At 52.5% G+C, this 27533-nt stretch overlaps 1 protein-coding gene across 2 annotated transcripts in view; it reads right to left on the bottom strand.

The window, feature by feature from the left end:
- EPHB1 (EPH receptor B1) overlaps positions 1 to 27533 on the bottom strand; it is a 271605-nt gene that overhangs the window by 61891 nt on the left and 182181 nt on the right. For both annotated transcript variants that reach the window (XM_075004741.1, XM_075004742.1), the window contains exons 4-7: positions 25574 to 25729; positions 14721 to 15056; positions 2361 to 2542; positions 861 to 1023 (exon numbers count right to left, since the gene is read on the bottom strand). In XM_075004741.1, coding sequence (XP_074860842.1) covers positions 861 to 1023; positions 2361 to 2542; positions 14721 to 15056; positions 25574 to 25729 — 837 coding nt within the window. The remainder of the gene's footprint in view (positions 1 to 860; positions 1024 to 2360; positions 2543 to 14720; positions 15057 to 25573; positions 25730 to 27533) is intronic.

Below are 27533 nucleotides of genomic sequence, written 5' to 3'. Positions count from 1 at the left end.
CCTGACAGTTCTCTTCCACCCCTCATTTCTACCCGCACGTGACTCTGCAGCACCCATCTCTGCGCCTGCTGCCTGCGACGGGGCTCACGCGCTCGGGGGCGCCCCTCTGTGGCAAAGGGGTGCTGCGTACGCTCCTCTTCCTGATTGCCTTTGGGGCTAGGCTCTGACTAGCCCTGTCCATGGTGCTGTCAGTTACGTTTGGCTTGTGGCCAGTCTTCGTCCACTGGGCCTGGGCCTTGCCCAGGTCTAAGTCCAGCTCACACTCGGAGCTGTCCAAAGTGCTGCTGGTCTCCCAGACAGCGCAGGGAGCTGCCAGGCCTTAGCCCAGCAGCTTCTTTTATAATGGACTTTGGGACCCTGATTGCCTGCCTCAGAGACAGGCGCTCTGTCCTGCCTGGAGGACCTCCTGTCCGCTCCTCTCTGCAGGACGGGGCGTGGCAAGGCCACTGGCCTCCTCCAGGAGTTAGTCCACCCATTGCATTGCCCTACAGCACAAGCCTTCGAGTGCCAGGCTCTTCCCAGCTGAGCTGGAACGGGGGCTGAGCAAGCTCTCCCACAGCAGCTTCAGGAAGGGGTTAACGTTCCAGTTCCCCACCGGCCTGACACGCACATCGTCCAAGCCACACGCAGATGGGGGAAGTGCCATTAAATGGCGGAGGAGAAAAGCGGAGATAAGAGATTTAAAGCAGATTACTCTTCCAGCTGGCAATTAATCAAACATCACTATAAATCACCTGGCTCTTGCCACACTGCCCCTCTGGGAGGTGGGGTTTGGAGAGACAGGTTTATTTAATCCAATTACAGCCTGAGCTGAAAGCCTGGCCTCTCTCTCTCGCCCACTCCTCGTGCCACACACTTACCATCTGTCAGCGTCTGGAAGCACATCTTCCCGCTGTATTTCCCATAGCCGGCCACCGTGCGGGCTCGCACCTGCACCACATACACCATGCCGGGCCTCAGCCCCTCGAGCCTGGCCGTGTTGGTCTGACTCTTGGCCATGGAGGAATTGTACTCATTGTGGTCCTGCAGGGGAGACCAAGGGACAGGTGGTGTCAGTCAAGGGGTGGCCGAGAGGTTCGACTTATCCGGTAGTTCCCTCCAAGGACTGCCCCGGGGCTCTGCTCTGGCGTGAGGCTAACCTGCTGCCGGAACAGGAACACCAGCGTGAACGCATCCCTGCTCCGACCAGCCCAGGCCAAGCTGCCCGCACATCAGATACAGAGCACAGGCTGGGGTGTCATTAGGGGAGTGTGCCGCTTCAGCGGCTAGTCTATGCACTCTGTGCTGTCGCTAGACGCACGGCGCCTGGGAGTGCCACTGATGGCCTGCCGGGGGGGCTCAGGGAGTCCACGTCCAGGCACAAGACGTCTCCACGAGAGGTGGCAGATCTAGACCATGAAGTGACCCTTGCTGCCTCTCAATGCCACTGCAGCGCACACACCCCTGCCGGCAATCTGACACTACTGGTGTTCTCAACACTGGCCAATCATCTGTCTCCAAAGCAACAGTCAATGGGTCATATGACCCGACTGCCGCCTGAAACAGGTTTCTCCTCGCAGAGGCCTCGAGAGACTCTGCAGAAGTGAGCAAAGTGAATGCAACCGTCAGCCAATGGGGGCGAAGACAGGCCTTTCCTGCACTTCCCCCACATCCAGGGTGTCGGCAGTCCTGTGGCTGGGATCGAATCATCTGCAGTTGACTTACCTGGCCATCCTCACAGAGGGAGGTTGATGGGAGAAACTCTCCCTCGACCTCCCTTACTCCTTGAGAGATGGAAGAATAAAGGGGATGACTGTCAACCCCAGGTAGTTCGATTTCGTGTCCCCACTAGGCACACAAAATTGAACCCCGAAGATCGACTCTGACCGGGTCGGTCTTTCACGTAGTGAGGACATACCCTCAGACACTTAGGTCATGTTGTAACTCAGGTTCATTGACTGTTCTCTCAAGGCTACCCCTAGACCAGAAACAGACACTTCTATCCTACAGCAAAGGCTGGTGGTGTGTCTAGGTCAATCCTTGTGATTGTCTTACAGAACTTGAGTCAGTTTTCAATCAAGTCACTCAACATGACCAAAAAGTCTAGCCTAGGCAAAGCCGACACCACTTACCCCTCCTCGTGCCCACCCCCAATGTACCTGCCAGGAGTGGGTGTTACCTCTTCTGGGAACACCGGACTGAGTTCTCCAAGGACCTGCTTCCTAACCCCCACTCCAGTCAATGGCTCCTTCCACTGACTTCAACAGGTGGCCTCAGGCCCATCACAACAGACCACAACAAGGAAAAAAAGAACACAGAAGCTCCTCAGAGCCGTGCGTGTCCCCACCCCGCCTTCTTGCCCGGCTGTCCTTCAGGCTTACGGTGGCTGGTCGCGAGCCCACAGCGCTGCTGCTCTCGGGGTGGCAGATCCGGCTCACCTTCTCATAGTACCGGAGCTCGTAGTCCAGGATGATGCCATTGGGCTGCTCTGGCTGAGGCCATGACAGCGTGATGCTCCTCATGGTGGCACTTACCTGGTGCACGATGGGAACTGTGGAGGGAGCTGTGGAGAGAGGAGGGGATGGGAAAGGCAAGAGAAGTGAAAATTAACTCGGGTGGAAGGAGGGAGAGAGGAAAAGCATGGGTTGTGAAGAGAGGGTGAAGGTGAAATGTCCCAGGAGCCATCCTGGGGCTAGAGGGGAGAGAACAAAAGGGGGAGAAAGGAGCAAATGGTGGGAGGTTAGAAGAAAAGTGAACAAGATATTGCACAGCACAGCAGGCCCGCACTTGAGGAGGTGGCAGGGGGATGCAAAGGGTGAGAACACACAATCCCACCACCCTGGTCTGGTTTCTCTCTCTTCCTCCCTGCTGTGTGCAGTGGAGGGCGGGGGGGTAGCCTGCAGGGCATGATGGGGGAACCCAAGGTACCCTGGGAGCTGTAGGTCCTTGGCCAGCTCCCTACCTAGGGAGCTGGACTACATCTCCCAGCATGTCCTTGACTGCTAGCAACAGGAAACCAACTGTGAACACGTCTTAGACATTGCTGTAAACTTACTGTCACGAAGAGAAGTTCGTTTTTATCTGCAATCCATTTCACTACTCCTAGCCCGTATGTAGTCTTAACGGAAAAACTCTGAAGACAAAGACTGGAGTATTTTGGAATATTCTTTTTCACTTACGATATTACAGCAAGATCCCAGAAAGCAACTTCCACAAAACCTTTATGGCTCTATACATTTTTACTATGTTATAACAAACTCGTTTTACCAGTCACGGTTCCCACTCAACATTTTCATTAACCTCTCTTAGGCACACTCATTGTATGACTACTTTGAACCCCTTTCTATTTAAAAGAACTGTGGTCATATTTACACAAAAAAGCTTACCCTCCTCCCCACCCAAAATTCCTGCCTATGGGCCTGATAGAAACACGAGAATGGCCTTACAGCTCAGCCCCATGCACCATCTAGCCCAGTCGCCTGTCTCTGATGGTAGGGCCAGCGCCAGATGCTGCAGGGAGAACACACAGAACAGGGCATTTCAGGTTATCCGCTTCCAACTTCCGGCACACTGATCTGTTCTGCGTGACGAACTACTTGCTAATCTTCATTTTAAACCTGCTGCCTATCAATTAATACAACTCACGGCCCTGAGATGGCAAGACAAAGTCGCACACGAACATCTGTGGACAAGAACAGGCCAAGAGGCAGTGGGGATCCAAATAAAAAGGAGAAAATGGGGAGGGCTGGGACATACTTTGAGGAAAGCCCCATCCAGCATAGTTCGACTTGACCTGAAATGGAATCCTCAGGGGAAACGCAGCCGAGGAAGACCCCGAATAACATGGAGATCTACAGTCACGGAAGCACAAGAACTGGGACATTCATGGGGCCAGATTGAAGCCATTGCCCAAGACAGAACCAGGTGGAGGAGCCTTGTGGATGGCCTATGCCCCACTTGGGGTTCACGGATTTAATTTTAACTCACTGCCCTGACCCCACCTATTTACAAGGATCACGAGGAAGTGCTTTCAGTGTTGTAGAAACCAGCTAACCCAGAGACATAAATCCTACCGAATGGACTCCAGCGAGAGGCAGATGCGCTGTGGTGGCAGCAGCACGCTCCCAGCAGGTCCGGCTGGTCTTCACACAGGCCCCTGTGAGCCTGAAACACACCGGGAATCTGGAGTTCGGATCACAACCAGGTGCCAGGAGCAGGCCCTCTTGCCCCAAGATGTACCGCCATTGTTTTACCAGTGAGCGCCCCCAGGACGGCCTCCCCTTTGGCTGTCACTGGTCCCAGGTCTTGCCCTGGAAGGGCTGCAGGCCGGAGGAGGAGTGGAGCGTGTATTTCCCTAGGACAGAGTGTGCAAAGACAAGTCCTCTCTGGGCAGGGTGAGAAAGTGGTGTCCCAAAGAGCCGGGGGAGCGGACAGGAAACTCACCTCACCCCTCCCTTTGCCGTTGGGGGTTACGTGTGTTTATCTGTTATTTGAGAAGCATAATTGCAACACCAGGCCTGAAATGAGAGCAGTGTGTCAACAAAACCGGCGGAACATTTAAACTGATAATTATTTTTAATTAGCGATTCCGTATTCCGAGCGCGCCGTCTCCCCGGGAACAGTCAATAACTCAGCAGCAGGCAACAGTGTGAATTCAGAGGATGTTTCCCAGGGGACCGAACAAAACCCAGCTCCCCCCCGTGACATTAGCTCTGATGGAGGCTAGCGTGACCCACCCAGGCCTCTGCCCGAGACGTGGCCAACTTGGCCAACCGTCAGAGGTTTGACCTGGGCAGTCTCAGTGTTGGGTATCTGCACAGCATCTGCCACCAGGGTGGGATTCCAGGCCATGACTCAGGCTCCCAGGCGCCTTTGCAATACAAATAAATACTACCCTAAGCTTCGGCAGGACAATATTTCCACTTTCAGGGTCTGGACTGCCCAGTCACCAGGAAGGTCCCAGGGCAGGGCTTCACAGCACGCCCCACTGTTTGGGGGAAAGGAAAGCAGAGCCTTGCTCCCAAAACACAGCCAGCCTATGGGTGGGCCCAGCGGGTGACCACTCCCGTCCTGGCGGGCCGGAGGCGTGGGTGGTACGTGTGCATTCAGAGGCACAGGTCGCTGAGTCAGCTGCTCTCAGACTCTCTGCATTTCTCCCAGCCTCCCAACAGGGACAAGCACGTGCAATTCAGCTCGTCCTGGCATGACAAGCTACATCCACGTAAGCACAAGGCTTCCACGGCAAACCCCAAACACTGGGGCAGGTGCCCAGCCCTACAGACCAGGGACTGCAGCCTAAGGTTCTCACGCAATTTGCCCCCACATGCAGCCCCTTTGGCTTGGCTGGAGCAGCATTCACACCCCTAATATAGCAATTACACTGTGCCTATGGCCCAGATCCCCCATCCTGAAGCTGCAGCCCTTACCGATGGTGAAAGGAACTACAGACGTCCCCAAGCAATACTGTCACAGCTCCCTTGGTCTACAGGGCAACCGCCACACTGAAGCAAACCCAGCTGGTCTGGGGACTCAGGACATGTAACAATCACATCTGCTGCCTCACTCCTGATCTTGTCCCGTTAGCACGGCAGAGGGCAGCGAAAGGAACCTGGGAAGGCCACGCCGAACAGAGAGGAAAGAAGGAGATCTCACTAACCCTTCCAGAGGTTCGGGGCTTCCGCCCTGCTCTCCGCTCAGAGGTCAGCGTTAACCTTCAAAGGCCACAATCCAGGAAGAGGCTTTCTGCCAACAAAATGACTGGAGATGTGCTGGAAGGCACTTGAAGTGCCAATCCAGGGCCTTGCCATGCCCAGAAGCAGGAACGACTGACTGCCTCTCTCTCATCCACGTCACCACAAGGCTTCCGCGTGCAGCTCACAAGCCTCTGCGCAAGCCTTGCGACTGCCTGCATTGCGAGGGGAAACCCCCTCCTTCCAGTGCAACCCCTGGGCCACGTCCAGAGGTGACTCCTCCTGCGCTCTGACTCCCTCGGTGCCCCACACAGCCCCTCACAGGGCACTAAGGCTGCCTCACCTGGGGTAACTTGCAAGCCAAATAACTGGTAGAAGACTGAAGATGGCCCAGGGTGATTTTACTGTACGTCTCCATGGCTTGCGAATGCCACTGGATCGAGCCAGTTGTGGGAGGGAGCACACCAGCCAGGAGTTCTGGGCACTGTACTCCGTGGAAGGGTTTGGGATTTTTATTGCTCCTCTGAATCTGGCCTCGTGAAACCAAGGGAGCCTCCAGCCAGCTTGGGAGCCTGTCACTCGCACTGGTGAGCAGTTCCCATGACGTCGCCGGGTCCATGGGAGGAACGCTCTGGGGCTTCCCAGCCTAGCCCGCCCTGGCAGGTACGCGGGAAGGGAGGCTGCGGTAGTGAAACACACATTGCAAGGGGACTAGAAAAAGGTACAATCATCCCCCCGGCTCCACATTCAGCTCCCAAACGTTGAGCTCTCTGACGGTGAGCCTGCACATCGCTCAGGCGCCGCTTGGGTTTCATTACACGGGGTAACTTGCTGTCTGCTCCTCTGGGGACACCTGAGCCCGCCGAAGCATGGGTGGAGGGCTCATGAGAGGCTATTCCTCAGAGTCTGCACGCAGTCCTCATCCTCGGGGAGCTGGGACACCAGCAGCTCCTTGCCAACATAAGAATGGCCATTACTGGGTCAGACCAAAGGTCCAGCTACTAGCTTTCCACCTGCTGACAGTGGCTAGTGCCAGGTGCCCCAGAGGAGGTGGAGTGAAGACAACAATCAAGCGACTTGTCTCCTGCCATCCACCTCCAGCCTCTGACAAACAGGAGTCAGGGACACCATTCCTAGCCCCCGGCTATTAGCCTTTTATAGGCCTAACCTCTATGAATGTATCTAGCTCTTCTTTGAACTCTCTCTTAGTGCTGGCCTTCACAGCCTCCTCTGGCAAGGAGTTCCACAGGTTGACTGTGCGCCGTGTGAAAAAGAACTTTCTTTTATTCTTTTTAGACCTGCTACCCCTTAATCTCATTTGGTGTCCTCTAGTGCTTAGATTATGGGAGCAAGTAAATAACTTTTCTTTATTCGCCCTTTCCACACCACTCAGGATTTTACATACCTCTATCATATCCCCCCTCAGTCTCCTCTTTTCTAAACTGAGAAGTCCCAGTCTCTTTAACCTCTCCTCATATGGGACCTGTTCCAAACACCTAATCATTTTAGTTGCCCTTTTCTGAACCTTTTCTAATGCCAAAATATCTTTTTGAGGTGAGACCACATCTGTGTGCAGTATTCACGATGTGGGTGTGCCATAGTTTTATAAAGGGGCAATAAAATATTCTTTGTCTTTTTTTAATAATTCTTAACAACCTACTTGCTTTTTTGAGTGCCCCTGCACACTGTGTGGATGTTTTCAGAGAACTACCCACGATAACCCCAAGCTCTCGTTCCTGATTAGTTGTAGCTAAATTAGCCCCCCACATATTGTATGTATACTTGGGGTTATTGTTTCCAACGTGCATTACTTTACATTCACCCACATTAAATTTTGTTTGCCATTTTGTTGCCCAATCACTCAGTTTGCTGAGATCTTTTTGAAGTTCTTCACAGTCTGACTTTGTCTTGACTATCTTCAACAGTTTAGTGTCATCTGCAAACTTTGCCACCTCCCTGCTCACCCCCTTCTCCAGATCATTTATGAATAAATTGAATAACAAGAAACGTTCTCCCTACTCTCAGCCATCCGTCACCTCCCGACTCAGCAAGCGACTAACGAGCCAAACAGCTCCCAGCGGCTAGCCACTGTCAGCTACCCATGAGCGCCCCTTGTCACCTCGAGGTGTTGGGCTGGGGGTGCCCAGCTCCTGCCCCCGCTGATACTGGTGAATCCAGCTTGGCCGGGGAAGAGGTTAGATTGTTCCACTCTGATGAGGATGTCTCTTTTCACAGCAGATGAGCCTATGCTCATTCTGGGGCCGTCACCTGCTGAGCAAAGAAATAGCTGCATATTGGTTCAGCTTATCCTGCAGATGAGATGTGCATATATCTCATAGAGCTGGAAGGAACCTCAGGAGGCGGTCGAGCCCAGCCCTCTGCCCTCACGATAGGGCCAAGCACCATCCCTAACAGTTTGTTTTTTTAATCTAACCTGCCCCAGGCCCTTGAAAGGCGCCCTCAAGGGCTGAGCACATAACCCTGGCTTTACCAGGCCAGTGCTCTAACCACTGAGCCATCCCTCCCACACGGTAATGCTTGTCTGCCAGGTGTCACAGAGATTCAGAGACAGTGCAGTCAGGTCTTCACTATTATGCTCCTCTCTCCCTGTGCAAGGAGAAATATCCCACACTCACCCCTGGACCCTGCTGAAGGCCCCTGGAGTGGGTAGCGTGCTTGGCTCTCACTTGCGGTGGTAGACACACCATGCCCTCCTACGCAGAGCAGCCGAGTGTGGTCTACGCCTCCCTCCCCACGGACGGACTGAAGCGCTAAAGCCCTTGCAGAACGCACCCTGCCTGCCCAGGCTTCTGCTGCACCTGGGACAGAGGCTGCCATCTGTGCGACAGACCTAATGGGCGTTGGCTTGAATCCCCAGGAGACAGCCGTGAGCGTGGCTGCTCCTTCCACCTCCATGAGCACAAGCCCTTCCACAGACAGCTCTAAATGGTAACTGTGCAGGGCTCCAGCCTCTGACGGCACCTCTCTACCCCACCTCCCCTACCGACAGCCCATTCGTGCACAACACCCACTGCCAGGCTCTTGCAACTAATACAGGGTGCCGGTTTGCTGCCAACCGAGAAGCATCCTTACTGCATGCAGGGTCAGACGTACGTGAGCCCTACCGCAGAGCAGTGGGACAGCACAACGCCAGTGCCTAGGACAGGGGCTACACACAGATTGCAACTGCTGTTTGCTACTGACATCCGACCAGCCACGAGTGCTTCTGCAAGACACACATTCCAGGCTAGCATGCCGCCCAGGCCAGGCTCGGCTCCTGCCAAGACCCCCGTGTGCAGCAGGGGAAGGAGCTTAGCCACAGCCCTCCAACTCTTTGCCTGGCTCCATCTCCAGCCCAGTGCAGGTTCAAGCCAGCCGGGGGCTCCTCTGACCTGCACCCACGGGAAACAACCTCTGAAGAACTGTCCGGCGGCTGACAACAAACGGACCCGCACACGCGTCCTCAGCAAGCTCCCTACTGCCACAGCTGGAGTGGCACCACAGGGGGCAGAGACAGCAGCTTTACATCAGCTGAAAACTCCCCTCCACTGGACACTGGCCTCCGTGCATTCCCAGCCTGACCTCAACGGGCTGGAAACGTGGAGAAACCTGGCCCTGCATAGCCGTCCACATCCACCCTGAGAAAACACTGACTCAGAGGGAACGTGAACACTGCATGCCGAACACACCCAAGGCAGGCAGCAGCCCCGTCTCCTCCCCATCCTACCCCAGCCCTCCATCCTGGGGCTCAGGGCAGTGCGAGAACTGCCTTTGTGTCACTGCTTAGCAGGCAAGCCCAGAATCGGGGATGACTCTTTGCATACACCCGCTCCTTGCTGTGAGCCCGTGCAGGCGGGGACACAGCATGGTACCACGCCAGCTCATGCGGCTCAAACACCCAGGCTGGGAATACCGGCTCCTGCCAGGGGCTCCACCCCATTTTTAACAGACCAGAGAAACGAGCCACGTCAGATTGCCACTCTGTACTCGCCCGCCATGTGCAGAACGTAACTCCCGCTCCGAACCACTTCTCCTACAGATGGGAAACGTGCAGCCTTGCGGCTTGGGGGTGTGGCTTCAGCCCCTTCCTCTGCTCTCGGGCTCTGAAGCTGGCACCTCTTAGGCAGCTCACTGAGCTGCAGATTCCTGGCTCTGAGAAGCTGTCCATGGCTTTCCCTTCCAGCCGGAGAGGTTTATGGGCCAGCCCTGCCTTTGTTCACCCAGTGCATTTAATCCTCCATACTTTTTTTAATCTTTCCACATCCGCCTGGAGAAGATGTTAGTTTTCTGAAATTAAACACTTAGCTTGATTGCTGTTTTGTTAATTGCTGCATTTGCAAAGCCCCACCCCCGCCCCCAGCCCCCTGGAGCTCCTGCCTCTTTCGCACAGAGAACGCTGTGAAAACGATCAGCTCCAAACTGGCGCACAGGTGGATAGATAACTGCTCCTACACTGCTCCAGGCTTACTGGTTCCAAGGCAGAGGCCAGCCTTGGCCAGCCACACAGTAGCACTGGACCATGCTAGCGAAGGGCAATTCTTTGAACTGCCATGACAGAGGTGTTACAGAAAGAAACAGAACTGCTCTCCCCTTCTACTAGTTTTGGGTGCGTTTGGCAGTGGGGGAACCGAGCATAGGCTCGAGGCTCAACAAGTGCCATAAGAACGGCCACACTGAGTCAGACCTAAGGTCCATCTAGCCCAGCGTCCTGTCTTCCAACAGCGGTCAAGGCCAGGTGCCGCAGAGGGAGTGAACAGAACAGGTACTTATCGACTGATCCCTCTCCCATCATCCATGTCCAGCCTCTGACAAACAGAGGCCAGGGACACCATTCCTACTCAGCCTGGCTCATAGCCATTGAGGGACCTCACCTCCATGAGTTTATCTAGTTCTTTTTTGAGCCCTGTTAAAATCCCCGTCTTCACCACATCCTCCAGCAAGGAGTTCCACAGGCTGAAAAACAGCCCTCGGGGGTAGGGTGAGCTCACAAAACTTTACCTCCCTTGTCACCTGCAGCGAGCGGGAGGCTAGGCCAGGCCAGCAGGCTGTAAGAAGCGAGATTATTGGCAAGATGAGGAAAACACCGATGGTGCTATCCACGCCCCTTCCAAGCACTGCATACCAGAAGAATGCGCTCACCACCGAAATTCACTCACGTGGGGCTGGGCTAAGCGAGGGCTGGCAGGGCGCTGCTCCAGTGATGGGACGGAGCACTCAAGGGCAGAGCGTCCAAAGGAGCCCAGCACCTGCCTTGCTCTGCTCTCACTCCAGTGCATGCCAAACTCCCAGCCACTTGATCGGCAGCAGAGGCAGGACCCTTTGGGGCGCTCCGCCCTGAATGGAGCCAGCTGGAAAAGCGGAAAGCTTTGGGGAGAGAGAAATCTTCCTGCAGGGCTTACCAAAAGCAGGGCTTGGAGAAGGCTCTGCTTGTCCTATGCAGGTACATGTTCATGGACACTTCCAAACACCCGAACGTAAAGCCTGCGGGTGAAAGGCCTGGGAGTTCCTCGCTTCCCTGCCCCTCAATTTCAGTTCAGGCTCTGGAGTCAGTTATGTCTTTGCACCAGCCAGTGAGCCGACCGACAGCTCTGCTAGCTTGTGGGGTTGGCCAAAGAGAGGTAAATTCGGGCTCGGACCAGAAAGGTCTATAAAACGATCTCCCTCTCTCCTTTCCCCCGCTCTCCTCTGCTCTCTTTTTCCTTCTCCCCATTTGATTTTCCTGCCAATTTCTCTCCCTTTCTTCTCCCCCTACTAGTTCTGTCCATTCAGTTCCTTCCTCTCAGACTCTGCTGCAGTAAGAGCTCAGGTTTGGGGCTGTGATTGGATGTCCCCCTCTGGCGCAGGCTAGGAGAGTCACAAAGGGAAAGACTTAGGACCGTAGATGACCAACTGGCGTGTGATTCCAATGAAGGACCTAATCCTGTGAGGTGCTGAGCACATCCCAACTGGCGCCGGGGGGCCTCAGAAACTTTCAGGAAACTTTAGAATGAGCCTCTGTCGGGTTGGAGAAGACAGACAATGTGTGGCTGAGTAAGCGGATGGAGGACGGACGGACAGAAAGGCAGATGGGCAAGTAGGCATTATAGGACAACGAGCAGACAGACAGATGGGAGGATGTATTTAAGGGCGACTGGGCTGGTAGACAGCCAAGAGAAATGTAAAGAGCTGGATGTTCTTTTAAACTGGGGAAAGGGATTCAATTTGTTTCTATTAGAAAGACTTAATTGGCCTTGCTGAAGTGAATGGACAATGAATACTAGATAGTCCCACAGCCTATAACATTTCTTCTGTCATGTCCCAGCATTTGGAGTCCATTTCCCTCTGTCTCCTCGGCCCGGTGTGAAGGAAACTACAAGCAGCTTTTTTGAAAACACACACTTCCGTTGACAATTTGCAGGCGTGACTGACTGTAATAACACAGCTCTGGTTATTTTCTGTCTTGGTGATAACACATCCAGCGGAGAAGTATCCAGTGCTCTGAGGTAGTAACAAAAGGAGAAGCCACTAAAATAAAACGTTAACCATCACTGACTGATTCGCTGCAGATGCTACACCACCATTCCACTTGCGCATTCTCATTAACCTGTTTTTATCCATCTCCCCAACTCAGCAATCCAGTCGCAGGGTGCTTAAACAATTCCTGAATGTTAAAACCTGCTGGGGAGCTGCCAAATATTTATCCTAGGCTTGTGGCCTCTCGGATATTGATACCGCCCTACTGCATCGAAACCGAACGCATTTCAATTAGGTTCACACGTAGGCCTTCCCAATACAACAGCCATACTTCTATGTTAATATACACGCTCTGTGACAGAAATAGAGAGGGAGGCAGAAAGAGGTGGATGAATAATAGAGTGACTGGCAGAAACAAAAGAACTACATGAAAGAATTGTTAGAAAAATAACCCAGGCTTGGAAGAAAAGTTCCCAGCTAGCAGCATTTTGGACTATGTAAGTCAGAGCTGTCCTGTTTGCTTACATCAGGGCTATAAACTGGCCCCTGACTTTCAGCGCGGACAGAGCTCCAGACGGACGGATGAGCAGATGGTCAGGTGGGTGAACCACAGAATGGAAGGCAGAAACGTCAAAAGGCCAAGACAAGTCGCAGGTTTGACTGCACGAGAGAGAAAGTGACAGCCAGGCACAAACGTAACATGACAGCCTGACAGAATTGTGAGTCCCAGGAGCAGGGCTACTAAAATATTTACGCCAGGTTTCTGCCTTGCATGCTCCCAGCGGAGTACAGCTCACAAAGGCTGCCCGTGTGACATGCTCAATACAAAGCAGAAATTACCATTGCCTTTCTGTTCCCAAACCAAACAGATTCCCACCTCCGGCGTCTGGCCTTTACTTCCTTGTACTTAAAGCCAGGGTCACCGACTGGTGGCTGAACCCTCCTCCCCAGCACATACACACTGCACAGACTGGCCATCTGGCCGTCCCAGCGCTCCCACACCAGTTCTTGTCCTCGCCAGCCGAGAGCCCTCTGTGGAAAACCCAATGCCTGGCTCTCCCAGGAGGAGGGAGAGAGCAAGCGGGAGAAGGAAAAACCAACGTCAAAAAGAAGAAGGAAATTATGGCCAAGGAAGGCCAGAGAAGGAGCCAAGGAGGAGAGAGAGCGCAACCGCAGACAGGCAAGAGAAGGTGCGGCATGTTGTGCTTCCCTCGTGATGTCAGCACAGGAATCGCAGCCACATGCAGAAATCCACCTATTCAGCATCATGGGTTTCACCGGCATGGGTCACTGTGCCCCCTGCCACCCTCCGACCTCAGCAGCCTGAGGGGTGCTCCGGGGGAGGTTGGGGTTTTCATGCCAGGCTCATCCCGGTGTCTGTGCCAGGCCCAGCAAGCCCCACAGGGGGTGTGAGGCTACTGCAAAGCAGCCACCTGCTCCCTTCCACCTGGTGGCCTGTGAGGTTTCCACACTGTGCAGAGCATGGAGGAGTCGGTCCAGGAAATGACCATGGTATGGGATACTCTGACTGAGTACATCTCTCCATCAGCATCCCACTGCAGCCCTGACAGCAACTTTCCAGAAACCCCGAGGGTGGGGAAATGGTTGATCCCCCACCTTCCTTCCACAGCAGGGGGATGAAAGCCCCCAGCACGGTAGGACCCAAGCGACCACACTGCTTGAAAAACTACGCCTTCCACCAGGACCATGCACAAACCATCCGCTGGGTGCTTTGGCTCTGAAGCTCAGCTCCCCTTCCCATCCCAGCTCCACCGTGGCAGTGCCAGGGTTACAGCTCCTCCGGCGTCACTAACGCAGCCCCCTGCACCAGGGAAGTCAAACTCCCCCTAGGGACGGGGGAATTCTGGCCTGTTGGTCAAGCTACCACTGTCGCAGGCCACACTCCACTCCGTGCCCCGCGGGGCTCCCGCTCTCCGCGGCAGGCTTGCGCCGAGCTCAGGGAGGAGCCTGCCCCTTCTGTAGGCCTGGCCATTCCCTCGGCAGCGTTGCTCCTTGTTTGTCACGCCTGTTACTGAACACCCGGTGTCGCCCCGTGTGAGAATGGCGGTGCGGAGAGCGGCTCAGGATAAGCAGTCGAGCACAGGGCCAGAGGGCGCTGGATTTGGGCAGCTGGCCCCTGCTGCAGTGTTCGCTTGTCTACACTCCAGCCTCTGTCTACCCAGAGGAGGAGGTGCCCCACAGACATACTCCTTGCAGGGGGCAAGAGGGGAGTATTATTTACTCCCCTAGCTTCTCTTTCTTCCCCTTTCTCCTTCCTCTGCAGCCCGCCTCCCTCCTCCCTAAACCCAGGTGCTGCCTTACCGCGAGGTGGGCCTGCACTGCTGTTGAACAATCTCTTAGCTATGCCCTGCAGATGGCTATCCTGTGCGACACTTGTGTGTGTGTGTGTAAGGTGGTGGTGTGTATACACACGTTTATTCTCTTGAATTTCAGTTAGTCTCTAGGGTGCTGTAATATGGGGTTTGGTACTCCTGGGCTATTCCATTAGAAGGCCCCCGCCCCAGTTTCCTTTTTCCCCATTAACGACCCCTCCCCTTGTGGCAAACGCTATGGGCCTGGCGCCCCAGTGGGACTCACCGGCTTGGTTCGTGGTGATGTTCACCGACACGTGCTGAGGGGGAAAAGGGCTCTTGCCCGAGACGCCGTTAACAGCCTGGATCTCAAAGGTGTAAGGTGTGTGGGCCCAGAGGCTGCTGATGAAGACCCGGGTCTCCGTGAGGCCCAGCTGCCTGGGTACGAACTCCACGTTGTCGTCGCAGCGGGAGCAGCTGCGGCGGTCGGGCCGGCACTTCTTACAGACGATGTCGTAGGTCACGTCCTCGCGCCCGCCCGTCTCCCGGGGCGGGTGCCACTCGAGGATAATGGACGTCTCGTTGACAATGGAGATCACGTTGCGGGGCCCGGAGGGGACACCTGTTGAAAACAGGTTAGTTGATAAGGCTCCTATCAGGAAGGGATACCATATTCAGGTTACTGCAAGACCAGGAGGGGGAACATCGTAAAACCACGGAGTCAAAGCTCCTCGGAGTCAGCGGGACTCTGCACTGTCCTCAGCCACCATAAGAGGGAAAATGCACCCTGCAGACCAAAAGGCAAAGCAACAGGGAGACACAGTCCCTTTCACCAGGCCGGAAAGGGACAGCTAGACTAGTGGAATGCCTTCCTGGTACCTGCTGCCCTGAGGCAGAGGAAGGAATCCATTTCCGGGCTTTCCGAGCACTGTACAGAGATCAACCCCAACCTCCTGGGCCCACCCAACTCTCACAGGAACAGAGAAAGGCAGTTACCATGTTTTATTCAGTCCCGTTAACCCATCTGCCTGTGCTGGTCCCAATCGCCTTAGGACAGAGGGGGAGTCAGACTGGAGGCTTATATCATCCTGAACTTTCCTACTTTATTCCTCCGCTAGGAATCTGGCAGGTGTCTCCTCCCGAGAGCCAGAGATGTGTCAAACAGACAGTACATGGTGAAATAGCTCCTTTGCGTGCCTCGGGGGAGGGGGTCCAGTCCCTGCTCTGCTACCGCACACCCTGCGACCTAGGGTCAGTCACTTATGCTATGTCTACACTATGCAGCCTTTATTGATAACACAGTCTGTAAAAGTTGTCATTTGCAGGGAGGATAACAGATTTTGCCAGGCCCCCGGGCGAGCTAGGGGGGTGGCCCAGCTTTGTGCTCCTTGGGGGGATGGGGTTAAGCACCTGGGAACGACAAAACCTTCGTATTCAATCACCAGCGCAGCCCAAGCCGTGGAGTACATCTGTACTTCTCAGGAGGTCGACCTAGGCAGGGTTCGCAAAACCAAACAAGCATCTTAAAGATCCTCTACTAGGTGATGAGCTTTCATGGGACAGACCCACTTCTTCAGAGCTGGAGGACAACTGATTGATAACTGAGAGGAACAAATGGAGGAGTCAGCTAGGTGGGGGGAGAAAGTAGCGGGGGAGAGGAGAAACACCTCTGCAGGTGTCTCTCAAGTTAAGTGGGGAGTCTGCCATGGGTCCGGGTGGATCTTCTGGGGTTCAATTTCAATGCCGAGTGGGGCTGCACGAAATGGAGTGATGAAGGCTCGCGAGTCGACCCCAGTATAGCCGGGAGAGTATCTCCCATCGGCCTCCCTCAGGGAGGATGGCCTGATCAGGCGCTCGTAGATACACCGATTCCACATACACAACCGTCGCAGCTGGATCTGTCTCTCTACAAGCCACTTTCAGGACTAGCGCAGACCTGGCCTGAGGCTTCTGCGCTTTAGCTCCCCACCCATAAAATGGGCGTAAAACTACTGCCCTACCTCGCTGGGTGCCGGGAGCATCCAAGCACTAACACGTGGGAAGCACTCAGCTCTCTAATATAGCAAGGAGGGCCATGTAAATATGATAGCGTAGATGTGACGGCGGTAAAAGGGGCCCATAACAGGCAACGTGAGAAGAGGTCAGGAGCTATAAAACGCCCAGTCAAGAGGGTGCATATACCATGGGCTCCTGTGACGATCTCTTCTGCCTCAGTGTTTCATTAGCATCGTGGCTGTTGAAAGGGAGAGTGTATTGATCAGACCTGCAGACAACACCGAACTGGCGAACACGTTGGAGGGGAGGAATTCAAAACAGCGCCGCTGCCGTACGCCAGGGTAATCCATAATGCGAGATTCGATATGTACCGCTCCCATGAGGTTCACGTAGGACAGGGCCAGCAAGTGCACAGATATCGAACTGGGGACTGCAGACCACACGGAGAAAGATCTGGGCTGAGCAGGGAGGAGGAATGAATGAGTCACATCACAGAAGCAAACAGACCAGCGGGTTCCATTAAACGAGAAAGGCCATTATTCCGCTCTGCTCGGCGGAGGGGAGCGCTAACCGGCCCCCTGCATTCGGAGCTGAGCACCACACTTTAAACAAGACAGAGACACAATAGGAAGAGTTCAGAGGAGAGCTATAAAAATGATAAAAGATTTGACCTGCGGCAAAAGGTTGCGGGAGCTGAGTGCGCTGCGTCTTGAGGAAAGAAGTCTGCGGGGAGGCTTGTTCCCTGTCAGCTTGCAGGCCAAGGAGCGTTATTAACAGGAGACAGGCCAGTTACACTCATTAGTCACTGAGGACGGGACAAGCAGAGTTGGTATAGGCTGCAGCAGATTAAATATTAGCAGAACTGTGCAAGTACCAGAAGAGACCAATGACCAAATGAGTTGCCAAAGAAGTCGGTGGGTTTATTTCATTGGGTGGTTCAGGAACAAACCAATGCTAAGGAAATGGAGGAGCAGGTTGGACAGATGAGATTTGCCCACCCAAATGACTCCGTTCGATCCTGTATGGCCCCGGGAATGAGCGACTAAACCGTGACTGGAAACCTGAGGGATCTCTCTCGAATCCCTGGCGCCTTTGGCCCTGCGAAGGATTTACTGCTTAGGAATCGGAGCTGGATCTCATCAACACTATTACACAGGTGCTCTGACACTGCCAGGTGACAGAAGGCAAATGGCACCAAAGGATGAAGACATGTGCCTGCTAAGATTTATGTGGATTAAGTGCCTAACACCATGGTATCAGTGAGCACAAGGTGCCTTGTCAGCTGAGCTGTTTTTCATAATCCCATTAAGCATCTCTTGGCAGGTGCTTTAATAACTCGAAAACCTGCCCTCTGTGCCTAACTCCCCTGCCAGTACAAGAGGGATGATGGCACGCCTCTGCCTCACAGGGGTATTGCAGGGATAAACGCACTGCCAACAAGCCTCAGATGCTGCAGTGATGAGACCGGAGTGGGACCTTGGGTAGATGGACTAGGCAAAGAAGTCATTTCTACAGGATCAACCACAAAATGAGCTGTCAAGGTCAGTTAGCTCCTGTTGAACAACTCTTCCGTGGTTCACTCCAACCTGCCCCATGGAAAAGCAGTATTACCCAGCTCTAGGCTTCTCAGAACCAGCCCATCTAACTGAGGTCATTCCCACTGACAACCTGCCACTCCTCACCCCTTGAGGAGATGCCCCATTCCTTGGCTCGCTCCCTCTCCCCGACTCGAGCACATAGAGGCAGGCACTTGGGGAGCCTCTCTGACCTTGCTGCCAAGGTGACTGCCTATGAAGATATTTTGTTTTTCTAGACATTTCAATGCTGTCCCTAAAAACAATCCAGTTTCTTTAACTTTCCCTTCAGCACAGTCAGTGTGTTGGCCAGGAATTGCCTGGCAGGGAGGTACTGCTGGGCACTCACTGAGAACGACCTGCATGAACTCTTGAGGTGCAGCTGCAAAGGGGCACACGGACGCAATTCAGTATTTACATGGCGTTACCATGTAAGCTAGAGGGGTTGTGGAGCGGTTGTGCAGATGACACACCAGGGCAAAACAGGAGACGAGTAAATGAAACTGGAGACTGGAGTTATCTGGTGTAACCTGGATGAGCATCCGCTGGAAAGCGTGATAAGCAGTTAGTTACTCACAAAAGCCAATACCTTTATTATCAAAGAGGGAGCCGTGTTAGTCTGTATCTTCGAGAACTACAAGAAGTCCTGTGGCGCTTTATAGGCTAACAGATATTTGGGAGCACGAGCTTTCGTGGGCAAAGACCCGCTTCGTCAGATGTATCGGGAATCGTAATGAAGGAGCTCTGACTGCGTATTAAAGGAACAACGCCTTTAAAAACGGTACTTTAAATGACCATAGAGGCTCCAACCCAGCGAAGCGTTTCTCTGCAAGCGTGTGAGCAGCCCGATTTGTTACGCAGGCACGTGCTTGAGGGCTTTGCTGGATCAGGGTCCACGCGCTAGTGGACCACAGCCTTCCATTGACTCAGATCACCTACTTAAAACCCTTTGTTTATCAGTAGCCAGGCACAGACAGTGGCAGATTTGTTGTGCCCTCTACCCATGTGTTGCAAGACTGAAGCAAAGGGGCCTCTCCCTCTAATGGCGTTCCAGAGGTGGCACACAGTAGCAATGGTAACTCTGGCCCCAAAGATCTGACCCCCAGTCAGAATTACAAGAGATTATGCCCTGTTAGATGTCACTGCCCATCAACCCAAGGGGCGCCTGCTGGAGGTCAGGTTCTCCTCCAGCATAACTTGTCACAGCTCCACCATCTACAGGAGCACCAGCCAAGCCGAGAATCTGACCCATCGTCATCAAGAATGCAGGGAGTTCTGCGCCTGTATGATCAGTCCTTGGCTCTGCTACCCGAGATCGCCAAAGAAGGTGTCAATTAAAAGGAAAAAAAAGGAACCAAGTTAATTACTTTGGAAAAGTATCACTTTGTGCGGTTATCTGTACTATCCTCCTAGAGAGTTGAAAATAGATATTTGCTTCTCAGACACATTCCAAAAAGCCATGTCCGTTAGCAAACGCTCCTGGGCCTAGTCCATACTTTAAACTGTTAGCTTTTCATGGCAGACACTGTTTGTCCTCACTATTTGTCCACAACCCCACACAACTGAGCCCTAACTATGAGCATAGCTTTTGGACACCGCCACAACATAAATATTTGCTACCAGGCAAATTAGTCAAAACTATAATAAAGAAAAGAATGGTCAAACATATAGAGAACCCCCTGGTATGTTGGGGGAGAGTTAACACAGCTCTTGTAAAGGGAAATCATGCCTCACCAATCTACTAGAATTTTTTGAGGGAGTCAATGAACATGTGGAGAAGGTTGTTGCAATGGATACAGTGCACCTGAACTTTCAAAAAGCCTTTGACAAGGTCCCTCACCAAAGGCTCTTAAGCCTAGTGAGCTGTCATGGGTAAGGGGGAAGGTGCTCTCATGGATCATTAACTACTTAAAAGGCAGGAAACAAAGGGTAGGAATAAATTATGAGATTTTTGAAATGGACAGAGGTTAACAGGGGTGTTCCTCAAAGGATCTTTACTGCTGTGCTGTTCAGCATATTAAAAAATGATCTGGAAAAAGTGGGTAAACCGTGAGGCAATCAAGTTTGAAGATGATACAAAATTATTCAAGATCCAAAGCTGACCTTGAAGAGTTACAAATGGTTCTCAAAAAAACTGCATGACTGGTCAACAATCTAGCAGATGAAATTCAGCATCGATAAATACAAAGCAATGCACATTGGAGAAAATAAATCCAAGTATAAATACAAAACAAAGTTTAAATTAGCTGTCACCCCTTAAGAAAGAGATCTTGGAGTCACTATGGACAGATCTCAGAAAACATCCACTCAGTTTGCAGAAGTAGCAGTTGAAAAAGCCAGCAGAATGTTAAGGGCCGTTAGGAAAGGGAGAGATACTAAGATATAAAATATCATCATGTTACTCTATAAATCCATGGCATGCCCACACTTTGAATACAGTGTGTATTTCTGGTAACCCCGTCTCAAAAAAGATATATAAGAACTGGAAAAAAAAGTCTAGAGAAGGGCAACAAAAACGATTAAGGGGCTGGCAGAGTTGCCTGATGAGGAGAGATTGGAAAGACTGAGACTGTTCACCTTAGAAAAGAGACGACAAAGGTGGGTGTGACAGATCTATAAAATCAGGACTTTTTTTGGAGAAAGCAAGGGAGTGTTTTAGAGCCTCCCCACAACCCAAGTACCAGAGTCACCCCATTAAATTAACAGCCAGCAGGTGTAATGTAGCCAGCAGTACTTCTTCACACAGTGCACAGCTAACCTGATGGAACTCCTTGCCAGGGACTGCTGGGAAGGCCAAATCTACAACCAGGTTCCAGAAAGAACTAGATCAAGTACGTCGAGGACACGTCCATCAAAATCTATGAAGGGGACACAAGAGTGTTCTGTTCCGTTCATTCTTTCTGAACAGTGTGGCATTGGCCACTGGCGGAAGATGAGATCCTGGGCTAGAGGTACCATCGGTGTGGCCCAATGTGGACATTCGAATGTTCTGAAAGCTGCTGTTGTCCAACCTCAGAGCAGGCTCATATTCCACAACTCAAGGAAAGCAGAATCAGGTGGCTTTTGAAATACCTTCCCTCGTTTTACACTGTCCCCAGTAGGGTTGTAACATCCCCCTGCAGCTTACAGCAAACTCTCAAGTCTGAGTTTTAAAACACCGCCTGAAAAAAAAAAAATTATAGATGAAATTCTGATGATAAAAACCTCCTAGAGTGGTGAGGCAATAGAGCCTGGGAAGCTAATGACACGGAGCTATTTCACCAGGAAGATTCTCTAGCAAACTGCTTCTCTCACTTTCCTAGACCTATATTTGATAGGGCAACGTTGCACAATATCTCTGTTCTCCTGAGCTGTAACTAATGCCGCCAGCGCCTCACTCGCCTTGGCGTGAAGTAAAACTCCATTGATGATCATTTTAAAATAGTAAAAGCTAATAAGGAGACCAAAATTAAAGGTGATAACTGGAACAATGCTGGGCCAACAGCTGATGCAGAAAGGTTCCCACTGTCGGAAAGGTAACACACCCAGGCCTTTCAAGACAGCACTTTGTATGATACAATTATCTGTCTTCCCTGGCTCTGGAGCCTGCTTCCTCATTGAAAATATCAGAATTGGTGATTTCAGAATTACACGTTAACATTTTTTACATCCACGCAGGTTAAGTTTAGCAGTTCTGGTCTCTCTCAGTTCTTTGCCTTTTTCCTGGCCCCGCATGCCCTGGCTAGGCTAATAAGTTGTGATTAAGTAAATTATTGTCATTCTGGTAACCAGGCTCCCAATCAGTATTGGGACTAAACCGTCCCTAACCGGGACTAAAGAGTCCCCAAGAGTGGACCAACCCTGGTTTTCTGCCCTCCTCAGTAACTCTGGGGCCCCTCTGGGGAGCTGGAATCAATGGACCCTGGAGGCTTTGCAGGCCATCACTCTTTCCCGCTGTGAGCATCTTTTCGTAAACTCACAGAAGATTAGGGTTGGAAGAGACCTCAGGAGGCCATGTAGTCCAACCCCCTGCTCAAAGCAGGTCATGTCTGAATACGCTGAACAGCACAGGTCCCTGTACAGACCCTTTGGGGAAGCCCGTCACTTCTCTCTCTCCATTATGAAAACTCACTGTGTATTCCTACCTTTGTTTTCAGTCTTCTGACTGATCCAGGAGAGGACCTTCCCCCTCATCCCAATGCTGCTCACTTTTCTGAAGAGCCTTTGGTGAGGGACCTTGTCAAAGACTGTCTGAAAGTTCAAGATCGCTGTATCCACTGAAGCACCCTTTGCCGCATGCTCGTTGACTCCTTCTGAGAATCCTAACAGACTGATGAGGCACGATTTCCCTCTACAAGAGCTCTGTTAACTCTTCTTTCACATACCATGTTTATCTACTTGTCCGATATTCTTCCTCGCTCTAGTGCCAGCCAAGTTCCCTGACATTGAAATTAGCTTTATCAGCTTGTAATTGCCAGAATCACCTCTGGGGCATTATAAAACAACAGCTGTTCCCTTAGCCATTTTCCTGTCATCTAGTACAGAGGTGGATTTAAAAGACAGCGTGCCACAACCTCCTAATACCGACCTCTTAACTGCAATTCCTGGGGATCTCTTGGGCAAATGCTATCTGGTCCTGGTGACTGACTGTCATGTAATTTACCCGTTTGTTCCAAAATCCCCTCTACCGACACCTTAATCTGGGACAGCTCCCCAGATCTATCTCCTGAGTTGAATGGTTCACAGGCACAGATCTCCCCCACGTCCTCTGCAGCAAATGCTGATACAAAAAATTACGTAGCTTCTTGGCAATGGCCTTTTCTTCCTTGAGTGCCCCTTGAATACATCTTTGACCACCCTCTGCCTGGCAGAAGGCCTGCCCATTAAGCTGCAGGTTCAGATGGGTGGTGCACAAACTGGTCTAACTACACTGACTTCATTAAGTGACATACAACAAGTGAATAAAATGACAAGTAAAGGGGACGTTCAGATTCAAGCATCCGGTTTCCTCACGTAGGGTCATTTGTCATACCTCAACAGAAGTCGCAGAGACAAATCCTCACTGAAGTCAAAAGAACTTCACCAATTTACTGCAGCTGATGGTCTGGCCCATGAATTTAATAGGGACGATCCCCTTTTTACTAATGAGCGTGAATTAAAAGGAAAAGTAAAACAAAGTGCAGGAAAGCTACTGACAACTGCAAAGGATTACCTACATGCAGATAACAATGCGTGTGTGCTACCAAGGCATTACACCAGCCAACGAGTATCTATAGATACATACCATAGGAGTAAATAATATAGTATAACAACTCTGAAACAGAACAGCTGGCACCTCAAATTAGAACATTTCAAAATTAAGCCTTAATTAGAACAAATAAAAATTTACCAAAGGACTTTTTATATAGTGCTCTTCTGATGCTGCATACTGTAAATCAGCTACGGAACAAGATGCAGTAAAAATAGATTTATTTACCTTTGTTCTACACGCTTAGCACTTCCTCTGCCATTGACAGCAAGGGTGCTCAAGCACAATATGGAAATTGATCTCTTATTTCAGATGCACATTTTTAGGCATTCCTTAGCCATGCATTACATAAGCAGAAACGAGCAATGTTGCCGAGTTCTGTGTGGTTGTGCTGAACACACACGCGCACACACACATACACACACTCTGCCAGGGGAACCACAGGATGAACATTAGTTCCAGCCAATCTCTTGTTTCAAGACATGCTGATGTGAAAGATAAAGCCACCAAGCAACTGGCAATCATGCCTGAAAAACGCATTTTTATGACAATAATCCCAGCAATGCACAAACTCCAACCAAACCAGAATTCATTCTGATCCAGGAGACCCACATTAGAAATATAATTCAAAGCATATGCTGCACTTGGGAAACAATAAACTGCCAGGTGCCAGCTGAAATCCCCAGGTTTTCACATTTTAAGTGTGATTAAGGTCCAGAACAATTGTTTGGACAAATAAGTCCCTGTGACCTTGACTTGGAAGCAAAAAGCGAGGCCAGACCAGGGCTTGTCAATCTCCAAGGCCCAGGCATCCTCCTGCTTGCCACACCAGTGATCTCCAGAACAGACGCCAGGGCTTTCTCCAGCTAAGGCCAGAAACAGACTCTCATTTTCTGGGGCTCAGGCTCAGAGGGGGATGTATGACCCTGACCACTAGGTCATACAGCGACACGACTTTTAAGGGGGAGGCCTCTGTACACCCAGATCCTAATTTGCTCATTTTAGGACCCAAGCAGGCCCCTAGGCATTAGGGTCAGTTGCACCAGGGCCCAGAATTTCAAACGGACCTGGAGCGCCAGCTGCCACCACTCCTCGAGTAGCAGCAGCGGCAGCCAGAGCTTCAGACCCTTTGGAAAGCTGGGGCAATGCTGCTCCATCGCTCCATGCAGGGCTCTCAGGGACTGGGGGTGGGTGGGGGGAGGGAGGAGGGCTGACCATCTTAAGCCCCGTCCCTTCCACTCTTGACCCCACCCCTTGTGGGGGTGGGGAGCTGGGCCCCCCTACACCTTGCTCCCAGGCCCACGGTGGCTGTCGGCCCCACTGGATCCAAGCTAAGGCGTCTGACGCCCTTTCAGCTGGGAGTGTGGCCGGAAGTTAAGTTTGAAACCAGACTGCTGTTTCGTGCTCCGTTGGTACAGGATCTAGCACGGGGAGGGCGACTCCACGCCTGCGACTTCGAGGCGCTATCATAATGCAAATCAACAATATTAATAGGAATGATAAACTTTCAACTCCCCAGAAGCCCACGGCAGCTGTTGACTAGCAATGGGCTCTTCCCACGTCAAGCTGACTTTTTTATAGAGTGACAGACTTAAGATCGCTTCTGCCGTCTTATTTACAATAGACAGCCGGGGAAGATGATTCATTTCAGCGCAGCCATGCAGAATACCAATGTGTGACAGACTCCTTGCCCCTGCAAAAGAACATTCTATCAACAAGACTACAAACAAGGCAGCAGCAGGCAATAACCTCCCATGCTAATTTATCCTGGGGACTATCTGCCTCCAACTACAGTCACAGCCACTAAGAAATACACATTTCCAGCTTGCACTGACTGATGGCTAGCTGGGGTCAAACTGGGAGAAGGTGGTGTACTCTAAACGGCTGTCAGAAGAACCTGCTGCTAGCAAAGAAGTAGAAGGTGATGTGGGATCACCCGCTCGTGCCAGCCTAGTGATAAAAGAGGTAGTAAGCTACTGACGTCAGGGCGTGAGGCACGTTTCCATCCCAGCAGACGACGGTGTACCATGGGGCAGTGGAGGGCTGCAGAAAACTGCTCAGGTGGCCTTCAGATGCACTCCCACCTCTCCAGGAGCACAGAGAGGAGGTATCTCAGAAACTCAGCGGTCCATCCCTCACAGCCTCCTCCTGCAATCTGCAGCCTGAAGGGCAGCTCCCAGAGGAAGTAAATCAACACAGCCTGGCGATTTAATTCAGCAGCATCTGCTGAGGACCTGGTCCTGAGCCTTCACAATTAAACCACCTTTCCTCCTCTGGCCGCAACCGGACGATGCACTGCTGCTCCCTACTCCCCACCGGTGCACCCGGGACCCTGGTACTTACTAGTGCAAGCTGCCTCCGGCGGGTCCAAATCAGCACGATAGTAACCATTGCGGCAGGTGCAGATGGGAGAAGCCTCCGCGGTGGAGCGGCTGTTGCTGGGACACTGGGCACAGGTCCCCATGCCCTGGTTGGCCTTAAACATCCCTGCCGGACAAGCTGGAAGAGAAAGAGAGGAGGAGGAGACAGGTGAGTCCTGAGCACTGCCGCCCAAAAGGTGCACCAGAAATTTTGACTTCCGAACCCTCTCCTTCCCCAACAGGAGCAGAGCCCTGGCTGTACGGGGAAGCTAAGACAGCAACCACAACAGCAGCAGCAGCAGCGATATGGCGTTACGGCAGTCACGAAGGGCCGCCAGAGCACAGGGCCCTAGCCAGACACAAGGGAGCAGGGCAGCTCTCCTGAACCCCTCCTCGCCCACCCCCCGGGGGATGGTTTAGAGATGTAGCCCTGCAGACAGGAAGTCGGTCTGTTGGAGGAACGCACCTTTGGAGGAACGCGAGACACTCATCACAAGTCTCAGGAGGCCACCTGGGCAGTGAGCGCCCCTGAGCTGGGGGAAGGACACAGGTCACACAGGGAACTTCAGGTCAGCTCTTGCATGTAGATGACTCAGTTCCTGAGGCTGCTTTGTGCTCCTTCATGCACAGGCCAGAAAGCTGGCCAGCTGGCTTACCCCCGTGCCCACTGGGGATCACCCAAGCTGAAAGCCAGGTACACTGGGCTCTGGCCCCTGACAGCTCTGACCAGTTCAGCTGACAAAGCAGGTCTGTAACTCGTGGGCCCAACAGCTGTGTGCAGGCAGCACCCCCACCCTTCATCGGCTGGCATAGCCCTGCCAGAAGCATGCCCTCTGACGGACAGCAGTGTCACGCCCATGCGATTGCACCCCCCAGAACCATCTCTGACTCTCACCCGCTGCAGCAGAGACCAAGGAGGAAAACTTGGGCTTCTCTTTGGAAAGGTATTTTTTCGGCCCTCTCTCGACCTTGCATCCGGCCACGCAGAACACAAGAAAAGTCAGGAAAGCAAAAGCCTTCTAGCTAGACACTACGCAGAAAATCAAATTCAAGGCCTAGGGGGCCACTACGCCTCCTTCCGGGGGTGGAAAAGCTAAACAAAGATCTCCGGCCACGCCCTGGTTTTCCCAGAAGTTGGCAAGTGTGGGTATAGTGCCATTTTCTGGGCAGGAAGCGGCTTCTGTTCCATTCTGTCCAGGTTTTTGTATTGCCACCCTCAGCAAGTCGGCGGAACAACAGCATGTTGGCTTTTGCGGAGCTGTGGGCCTGCTGGTCCCAGGATGTTGGACACACAAGGCAGGCGACGTGTTCTCTGTTATCCCCTGCTGTTGACCACGTCTGACCTACAGGGAGTGGAGTGGCGCTCCAGAGCTTGTCCCTCTCACCACCAGAAGGTGACTCAACAACCGACAACACTTCACCCCCTTGTTGCAGGGACTGAGCGTTTGTTACTAGTATGATCTGGTGAGGTTTGTCTATTTCAAGGTGTTGGGTCTCCAGCGTGGGCTGGTGATTCACTAGCACCATCACGCACATGCACTGAGTCTGCACTTTTCCTGTTGTCACGCCTCTAGGGCAGGAGCAGGCAAAATATGGCCCATGTGCCAGGTCCAACCCACCAAGCTGCTGGATCTGGTCCACAGCGCAGCAGGTGTCTCAGCCAGGCTCCCTGCCTTCTCTGCCCCTGAACGCTGCTCAGAAACGTTGCCCGAAGAGATCTGTGCATCTCTGAATGCCGCCAGCCCAGAGGAAGGGTGGAGAGGATACACGCCCTGACCTCGCCCACAGCACAATCTCGAAGCTTCCATTGGCCATTTTCTGGCCAATGAGAGCAGCCTGTGTGGTTTGGACATGCCTTCCTGGCTTCTCTTGGCACCAAAATGACTTCTGTCTCTTCCGAGGACACCACTCCAGGTTTGATAGCTACCCTCAGATTCTCCACC

This window comes from Carettochelys insculpta, chromosome 10 (assembly GCF_033958435.1).
Source record: "Carettochelys insculpta isolate YL-2023 chromosome 10, ASM3395843v1, whole genome shotgun sequence".
Taxonomy (NCBI): Eukaryota; Metazoa; Chordata; order Testudines; family Carettochelyidae; genus Carettochelys; species Carettochelys insculpta.
Note: the sequence above shows the minus strand (reverse complement) of the source record. Positions and strands in the feature narration are given on the sequence as shown.